Source organism: Protomyctophum bolini (assembly GCF_963924005.1).
Source record: "Protomyctophum bolini genome assembly, chromosome: 1".
In the NCBI taxonomy this organism is placed as follows: Eukaryota; Metazoa; Chordata; class Actinopteri; order Myctophiformes; family Myctophidae; genus Protomyctophum; species Protomyctophum bolini.
In genome coordinates, this window is record NC_137862.1 from 9000846 (window position 1) to 9011041 (window position 10196).

The 10196-nt window shown below is 41.8% G+C and overlaps 1 protein-coding gene across 1 annotated transcript; it reads right to left on the reverse strand.

Annotated features, from left to right (window-relative positions):
• Positions 1-19: 19 nt before the first annotated feature.
• Positions 20-9281, reverse strand: stard5 (StAR related lipid transfer domain containing 5; the record flags this gene model as incomplete). Its single annotated transcript, XM_080762772.1, has 6 exons — positions 8728-9281; positions 8521-8570; positions 6739-6871; positions 6073-6190; positions 3048-3141; positions 20-167 (listed from the first exon to the last, which is right to left on the reverse strand). Exons 1-6 carry the CDS (start codon positions 8815-8817, stop codon positions 20-22), a joined length of 633 nt encoding a protein of 210 aa, XP_080618898.1. The 5' UTR covers positions 8818-9281.
• Between the last annotated feature and the right edge of the window lie 915 nt (positions 9282-10196).

Here is a 10196-nt window from a genome sequence, read left to right on the forward strand (position 1 = left end):
CCAACCCCCCGCCCCCCCACTAGGATTTTAAGGACTTGACGGCCTTGCCCAGGTTGTTGTAAAACTCGGCCATGCTGGAAGGGAAGAAGGAGTCGACCACCGAGCGAGGAAGGAAACCTCCGAGGTCGGTCTGGAAGAAACTGTACACCTGTGTTCTGTTGGGCTCTCTGGGAGGGAAGAGAAGAGAAAAGAAAACTGTGGGTTAGTGCAGTGATACTCAACCTCAGGCCCGCGGGCCACATCAGGCCCGCGGGACCATTATGACTGGCCCACCAATGAAAATAAAATAAAAAATCTGGAAAATGAAATAAAAATAAATAAATCTGAATGAAGTTATCTTTAATTACATTATTATAAGTAATACTATTAGAGTTGTACTATTACTCGAACGAAAATAAAAGCTTGGGGGGGGGGGGGGGGATGCAATGCAAAGCAAATGAAAGACATATACTGTGTATCCCTATTCCCTGACATAATTTTATAGCTAAACGGACAGAATTCTATTTTATTTGAATGATGAAACCCAGCTGCCATTAATAGTTGGAAATGGAAATTGCGGAAATTGCGGAAATTGTAATTGCGGAAATGGTGGAAATGGAAATTGCGGAAATGCGGAAATGGAAATTGCGGAAATGGTAATTGCGGAAATGGTGGAAATGGAAATTGCGGAAATGGAAATTGAGGAAATTGCGGAAATGGTAATTGCGGAAATTGCTCTTCACTTATAGCTATCTATTTTCAGGTAGATTGTTTTATTTTACTCAGTCAGCCATATCACTACTCATTTTCTTTTCATGAAAAAGGTCATAGCTGGGTAATCTATTTTCAGGCAAATTGTGTTTATTGTATTTTATTTTACTCAGCCATAACAATTTATTTTCTGTTAACCAACTTGCTGGCTGGCAGGCAGGCAGACAGCTACTCATAGACAGGCAGACAGACAGCTACTCATGGAGAATTGGACAGGCAGGCAGACAGCTACTCATGGACAATTGGACAGGCAGGAAGGCAGACAGCTACTCATAGACAGACAGACAGCTACTCATGGACAATTGGACAGGCAGGAAGGCAGACAGCTACTCATAGACAGGCAGACAGACAGCTACTCATGGACAATTAGGCAGGCAGGCAGACAGCTACTCATAGACAGGCAGACAGACAGCTACTCATGGACAATTAGGCAGGCAGGCAGACAGCTACTCAGACAGACAGCTACTCATGGACAATTGGACAGGCAGGCAGACAGACAGCTACTCATAGACAGGCAGGCAGACAGCTACTCATAGACAGGCAGACAGTAAGACAGCTACTCATTGACAGACAGACAAATAACTACTCATGGACAGACAGACAGACAGGCAGGCAGGCAAAGAGCTACTCATGTTATGTTATTATGTTATTATAACAGCTACTCATGTTATGTGCAATAATTTGTGCAGTTATGGAAACAGCTCTTTGTGTTTATGCAAGAAAATGTAACACATATATTTATTTACATATTGTGTGCATGCACATTGTACTTTGATACATCATTAATGTCGTAATTTTATCTACTGGCCCCTGGCCCCTTGCCATTTTTGTAATGTGGCCCACAGGTAAATCTATTTGAGTATCCCTGGGTTAGTGTTCGTTTTGTGTCTTGCTTGCTACTCAACGGAGGCAACGAACGCTTTTCTGTTCTCTCTCCCTCCCTCGTGTGTGCCTTCCCATTCCTGCCTCCCTGTCTCTCTCCTTCCCATCCCTGCCTCCCTGTCTCTCTCCTTCCCGTCCCTGCCTCCCTGTCTCTCTCCTTCCCATCCCTGCCTCCCTGTCTCTCTCCTTCCCATCCCTGCCTCCCTGTCTCTCTCCTTCCCATCCCTGCCTCCCTGTCTCTCTCCTTCCCATCCCTGTCTCTCTCCTTCCCATCCCTGCCTCCCTGTCTCTCTCTACACTGTCTCTTCCCGTCCCTGTGTGGGCTCTTTCTGTTTTCCACCTGATAACAGGGCTTGAAGGAATGGCATAGAAGTAGTGCTTTTTTCCCCTTTCTTTTAACCGAGTGTACATTTTGTCGACAATGTGTTTTATCAGTGAGTGAACTATGGAGTGGTGCATATCAGACAAGATACTGTATAAATACTGTAGGCTCATTTAGAAGTTGATACGGCATTCAATGACCTGGATTGTATTATGTGGGTCATCTTTTCATTATAACAGAGTCATAAAAGTACAGTACAGCTGTAAAGAAAAACAATAAATGTGAAAAGCAAGGACCTTATTGTAAAGTAGTCTGGCATGTCTACCAAATGAATGCAGTATTAACAATTAAGCACTACGTGTTTAAAATTTTAATTCCAATGTACAATGTCACTTATCAAAGTCGGTAAACTATGGCCCACTGGAAATACATGCTGTCCTCACCTGATCTAGCCCAATGCTGCCCCCTTGTGATCAACTACCGTCTCTGCGCTTCAATCCGAGAAAACACAACATTTCTGTGCAATTACATAATAATGTCCCCGACCCGTGCAAAGGGAGACGTAAGGACAAATTTAGCTATAGGTGGGCGAGCAATATCTCACGCAAACAAACAACACACTGACTTCTTGGTAGGGATGCACCGAAAGGGAAATCCTTGGCCGAAACCGAATATCCGAATATGATTAATAATATTATATATCTTGTTTTCCTACCATTGCTGTCATGGCCGAACCTTAAAGCTACCTGATTTATGGCAAAAATAAATGGTTATGGCAAAACTAAGCACTATTATGGGTCAATAAAACATTTATTCGGCTCTTTTGAATGCATTAATTGCATACACTATTCGGTGATATGTTTTCTGCCTATTCAGGTCGAAACCAAATAGGCCGAAAATGCATTACTCCTTTGTTTTCTGAGCGACCTATATGAAATGCATTACTCCTTTGTTTTCTGACCAACCTATATAAAATGCATTACTCCTTTGTTTTCTGAGCGACCTACAGTATATAAAATGCATTACTCCTCTGTTTTCTGACCGACCTATAGAACGCTGACCGAAGTCACGCCAACAACACCGACGTGCTCACCCTGAGATGGGGACGCAGATGCAGCCGCACGGGTGGTTCAGGCCCCGCACGAAGCCGGACTGGGGCGGGCAGCTGGGGTGGGTCACGTTGGTGGCTGTGGGAGTGGGAGAGGAGAAAGGGTCAATGTGAGACACAGAGCGGGGCTACAGGACGGTTACAGGGGGCGGCATTTGGGCCATCACACCCTAGTCTTCACATTTAAAGGACAACTTTAGTTTTTTTTCAAAGGCATTCGAGCATGGGGCTAAATATGTATTTTTTATTTACAAAATGTTAAGGTGATTTATTTTTGTATTATTTACTATAGTCCTAATAAACCCCAGGAAATTACATCTGGCCACAGAAGATCACAGGATCTACTGAATGTAGATCCCCCTACTGGGGGAAGGCTACCTATAACAACCTAAAACATGAACCTTGGTTGAAAAAAACTAAAGTTGTCCTTTAACCTCAAATTCAGTTATTTTCAGTTATATATTCGTTTTTATTACGATTTTTTATAGACTTGACAAATAGGACATACATAACAAATATACCAGACTAGGCAATGTATAAGAAACAAGTGGCAGACCTATCGTGAGTAAAAGGCTTATCTGAATTATAACACATGACTAATTTCATCGCGTGTTATAATTCAGATAAGCCTTTTACTGCATGCTATCTCATCACGATACGTCTGCCACTCGTTTCTTATACATTGCCCAGTCTGGTGTATTTGTTATGTATGTCTTATTTAGTTATTTGTCATGTCTATAAAAAAAGGAGCAACTTGGACACTCAGGCATGAAGGAAGCATGAGTTCAAGTCCGTTGCTCTCCCCATGTCTCCCATATATGGGGACTAGGTTGGCGGAGGGTGTGTAGAGCCCAGGATCACATTAGATAATTGACACAGGGGTGAAAAATGGGTTACAAAATTGTGGGATAAAAATTATAAGGAAAACATTTATAATATTAATATAACAAAAAAGCCTTTTACTCCATGCCACCATTAATGTATCCCCGTTTTGTGAATGTCATTAATATAGGCGAACATTTTCAAAAAAAGAATCCCCCCCCCCCAAAAAAAAATAGCAAAGATAGTTGATCGATAAGCTCTCAACGCATCGCTTGGCGATGCACTGAGAGCTTGTAGATCAGCTATTTCGCCACCCCCGTATTTCTTTCTGAAATTACTGCATAACAAGTAACCAACCATGTAGCCACGATGAGCGACAGTAACCATGACGGTTAACTGTGTACACACTACACACACAATGCTTCACAGTCAGCAGCAACACAGTACAGTAGGAAGAAAACTAAATGGTTTCAAGCGGTTTGGAATAAACACAGGATGCCTCTCAGTCCGCATTATAAAATTAAGGTTGGACTTCAGAACAATCACATGCAGGCAGCCGGCCAGCCCAGCCCTGCCCACAGGCAGCCAGGCCCTCTGCAGCTGTGGCATGTTAACCCATTTTGGTGTTTTAAACATTATTATTATAATTTAGCTATTGAAAAATAGCAGACCTACAAGCTCGTAGCGCGCCACCGAGTGGCACAAATCTGTCAGAGAGAACATTTTTAACAAAAATATTGGCTTCTGGGGGGGTCCCTCGCTGAGCCCCACTGACATAGAAACATAGGTTTTTCAGAAAAATGTTAAGATTTAGAAGACATTTTTTTTAATCGACTTCGGTCCAAAATGGGTTAAGACTGTCCCGCATTTGATTTCACTAACACCATCTCGTATCCCGGTGCATTCCTACCTTGGGTGAATTTTTACATTTTAAAATAGTTCAACTAGCCGATCTGCATCGACACCTTGTGACTCTGAGCTTGTAGATTGGCTATTTGAACTGTTTTACTTTAAAATAGTAAAAGAAAAAAAAAAGGCAAGTAAGTTTGGGGATAAGATATAGCCACTAAAATGTGCTCGGGTGTTGGGGGTGCATACTTAGTTTAGACTAGTCATTGGTTAGACATGGGTTAAGGTTAGGTTTACTGTAGGTGTGCTGCCCCGTGGGAGGTTAGGTTTAGGGTGAGGGTTTGAGATAGGTTGTAGTTGTAGGACTAATGACTGGTCTAACCAAATGACTAGTCTAAACCAAAAACTGTCTAAACTAAGCACTGCACCCGGGTGTTGTGCTCTGAAAATCTGCAAGCTTACACCGTGTCGTGAGCTTGTAGATCAGGTGGCTAATTTTCAGCATGCAACAGTGTTCCGCCGTAGTCTGAAAACCCACCTTTTCAGACTCCATCATGGCCCTACCCCCTTAGATAGCATTTCTGTAGACTTAGATAGCATTTGATACAGACTTATAGCATGTTATGTAGACAGCACTATAATTGCATTGTATGTAGTCATAGCACGTCATAGTACATATGTATAGCATAGTATAGTATATATGTATAGTTTATATGTATAGTTTCATTATATAGATATTCCACTGTTACTTTCTTAGCTTACGCATGTTTCATGATAAATGCTTTTTATGTGATGTATTCCCATGCTTTTTTATTCTTGCTTAATGTAAGTCGCTCTGGATTAAGAGCGTCTGCTAAATGCCTAAATTGTAAATTGTAAAATCAGGCATTACGACATAAGGCCCGCCAAAATACATTTTGTGACTAAAACTGAAATTATTTTTTAATCAAAAGACTCCTCCCCCCAGGAGGAAGTCACTAATGTTGCTCTGGAGAGGGAAGTCTGGAACACTCTGGTGGAGCTGTTGCCCCCGCTACCTGACTACGGATAAGCGGCTGAAAATGGATGGACTATCTATGACTGAAACTACATCAAATCAACACTGATTAATAGTTTGTGCCTGTGTTGGTGCAGAAGGAGGCAACTGCAAAGAGTTCAAGTGCACTGACAGCATTCTAAATATGAAAACAGACCCCTGCTGCTGCAGTGAAGCAGTGAAGCAGTGAAGCCATGGAACACATGCTCTCCTGTATTATTATTATCTTTGTAAAGTAGGACAAAGAGTAAAAGGTTACGGTAAAAAGGCCCAGCGTCATCCATCATCACGTACTGTACGCACCGTTTGATGCAATGGTGCCGTCTTCGTATCGCTTGATTAAAATAACGTCGACAAAGTCTCGCGGAGCAATGATGCCCATGGCCGCCGATGGTGTGACAGTTCGGCAAACGGAGATGTCCTGTTGGAAAGATACGGAGACAAAGTCGTGTGGATTAGTTTAGTTTAATTAAGCCTCGATCAACGTCGCGACATTAATGCAATCACTATCGAAACAGTGGTGTTTTATGTGTGGTGGGGGGAAAAAATTGTTTTATGCACTGAAGTACTGTCTGCATGATGAAAAGCATGTGTGAGTTAACAAATAATGTGACGATGTTAACCACTTAATTTTCTAGAATTTGTCGTAGGACAAATAACGTAGATAGCCGTGCGATGCCTTGTGAGCTTGTAGATTGTCTATTTTCACCCTTTTGACTCTTTAAACTAATTTGTAAAGATCGGTCGGTTGCCACCGAAACTGATCACCTAAAATGAAAAATGAATAGGCCTTTAGTCCATACTAATTATTACATTTATTTTATTACATTTTGTCCAAAATCTATGTTATAATAATTTTAGAGTTATGGATAAGGGCTTCGGAGAGGGGACAGACTAAATGGAACAGATGGTTCTTCTTCGTCTCAACTGCTCATTATTATCATCACACAGAAGAATACAAACACAAACCTCTGTAACTTGTTCCAGGAGTTCGAACCGCTTGACGTTGTTGTCCCACTTCACCCGCAGTCCTGAGGGCACCGGCTTCAGGCACTCCCACACCACGTCCGGACTCCCACTGATCACCCCTTCTCCTTTATACCTACAGGATGAGAGACAGATGACATGATCACCCCTTCTCCTTTATATCTACATAGGATGAGAGACAGATGACATGATCACCCCTTCTCCTTTATATCTACAAGATGAGAGACATTGTAAATGGTGCATTTATTATAGTGTGCTTTTATCCAAAGCAATTTACAAAGATTGGGCATTACACACACACACACACACACACACACACACACACACACACACACACACACACACACTGATGGCGGAGGAAAGTGGAAACTGTGCAAGGCACCATCCTGCACATCGGTAGCAATTTAGGGGTTCAGAGTCTTGCTCAAGGACACTTGGACACTAGTCTGGCCCAGCCAGCATGCTTCCTGGTCTAGAGGGGCCAGGCGTGCATGGAGCAAAGCGCTGAATAATATTGGTTCACCGATTTGAGCTCTGGGGGAAGTCTTCCTCAAGGACACTTGAGACTAACTCGTCTCTGGGGGAAGTCTTCCTCAAGGAACACTTGAGACTAACTCGTCTCTGGGGGAAGTCTTCCTCAAGGAACACTTGAGACTAACTCGTCTCTGGGGGAAGTCTTCCTCAAGGAACACTTGAGACTAACTCGTCTCTGGGGGAAGTCTTCCTCAAGGAACACTTGAGACTAACTCGTCTCTGGGGGAAGTCTTCCTCAAGGAACACTTAAGACTAACTCGTCTCTGGGGGAAGTCTTCCTCAAGGAACACTTGAGACTAATTCGTCTCTGGGGGAAGTCTTGCTGAAGGACACTTTGACACTAACTCTGGGGGAGCCCAGGATGGAACTGAGAACCTGGCGGTTTCTACCAGCCTCTCTACCCCTGAGCCAATGCATATGCATACCCCCCACAGAGGCTGAAATTAACACAAATTAAACATCTCTGGAATTTTTAACCTATGACCTTTAACCCTGATAAAAATAAGTAAAATAACTGTAATATATGTTTTTTTGTGATCATTAGAATGTCTAGAACATGTTTTATTCATTATTGCGAAAGATAACCCCCAAATGTAAATTATTCATTTATTATTACAACAATATATATTTTTTACATAATTTCCTCTGATACGTCCTAGTAGTAAAAAGTAGTAGTAAGGTTGAAATCTGTTTTATGCAAGTAGAAATTAATCCGGGTTTTACAGGGTGAAAGTGAATAATTATACTAACACAAATCTTTGCTTCTGGGGGTTAACTTAATTATCCCCCGGAACTAAATATTTGAGATGGGGGTCGGCGGTGGCCAAATACATTTTGGGGGTACTTTTGACATGAAAAGTTTTGAGCATTGCTGACTTTTTTCTTCTTCAGAAAACAGTAGAAGTCATTGAATAGGCCTCAAGTCTAAATGGGTTAAGGGGGCGGTGCTCACTACTCAAAGCAGCAATTTAGTAAACCTGAGGTCACTGTTGACACAAGTACAGTGTGTCCACACAAACACAGACACACACACACACACACACACACAGACACACACACACACACACGTCACACACACCCACTACACAAACAACAGCAACCATATCCTGAAATGTCGAGTAGGTATTATACAAACATGTGTGGGACAGGACACAGGAGAGGACTTACAGTATAACTACAACTTGAGTACATTTATGAAAATGGAGGAGCTACATTATTATTCTCACATACACATTGCCAGGGAACTCAGTGGAGGGACGCCAGGACACTGTGACATCGTTCTAGAAAAGAAAAGAAAAAAAGCATCAGACACAATTAATGAACAATTATAGACTAGTTATAGGCTATAGCCTGCTAAGAGACTTATCGTGGCTATAGAAAAGATCACGGTCCAGGAGAATAAAATTAATAGCCAAGAAAATCATTCGTTTTATTTACCGATTTCTTGCATACTTTCCAGCCGGAATCGTCTTTTCTGTAGCTCTGCAGACAGTCAGCCACTGCGCTGGCTTTCTCCTCAAAATGCATGATGATCTGATCAACACTTTCACAGATCAGATGTAACCGGAGAGAATGTATAAAGATCGAAGGATGGCCTGATGCCTCCTCTTGTAGAAAAATAACGATGAGTTTTAGCGAAGAAGCAACGATAATAACCCTATTATACCCCAGAAATACAGCTGTTGAAAGGCAAGGTGAGCCTGTCTGTCTGTCTGTCCCTCCACTAGCTAACACAGCTAGCTGGAATGAATGAACTTGACGTGGAATAATGCACTCTTCTCTGCATCATACATTTGCAATAAGCTAGCTGCTCTAGTCTCTAATGCAAGACAATTAAACACTTAGTAGTATACACTATTAAAACAGCCGCGATACATTCTCAGCTATAGCTCTCGGGGAAAAATATATATCTAGCTCCAGCGACTGAAATATGAGCCATATTATTATTATTTATTTTACAGTTTACAGTCAGTAGCCTATATACCCCTGCTGGAATTTAAAGAAAAATGGAAAACTGGCTGCGCCGCCGCTGCCTCTTCCTCATCCTCGTATGTTTGACGCAAAGGCTGCTGGGACGTGTAGTTCAACGGACACGTTTTGGGCCACAGCTGAGCAGCTCCACAAACTAATGTTGTTGAAGAGTTTTGTGAAGGATTATTTCATTATTTAGTAGTATGGAGCTCAGTACAGTATACTGCATGGACGGGGTATTGTTTAGTAGTAGCCTACGGAGCTCAGTAGGCAGTACCAAATGTCTCAGGAGGAATTAACTCATTCTGAATGAAGAACAGCAGCTGAGGTGATGAGAATCAACACAACACAGACAGACTGAAGACAGCTGCATGGTGAATATTGGAATTTATCAACACGTTTTTGTTTACATATGGGAGTATACAGTCTGTGCACACAGAATGCTGTGATTAAAATTATATATGGGCATTTATTGTTGACTTCCTTCCTATGAAGGACTGCAACATTATGTCCTAGTCTAGCCCCAAATACGTCCCTCAGTCCCTAATGTCCTCATGCTGTGTGTGTGTGTGTGTGTGTGTGTGTGTGTGTGTGTGTGTGAGAGTTAATTCATATGCCGCAAACATTTGGTACACATTTTGTAAATCCAAACTCTTGATTGAGGAAACCAATTCTAGAGTGACTTAAAGCCACCCTATAGAATGGCTGTGATAATTGCATAATAGTATACATTAATATAGGCTACATGAAATGTATAGATACAGTAATACTGTATGTGAGCGGTTCTCAAACCGTTAAAACTTCAGTAGCCCCTAGGCTATGCTATCTATGCCATTATTCAAGGACAGACTACCACATTTTGCAAGGGAAATATTGACCTAAAAAAAGTAAACAAAGTTTGTTAAACATTACATATTTATAGTAAAATACATGTT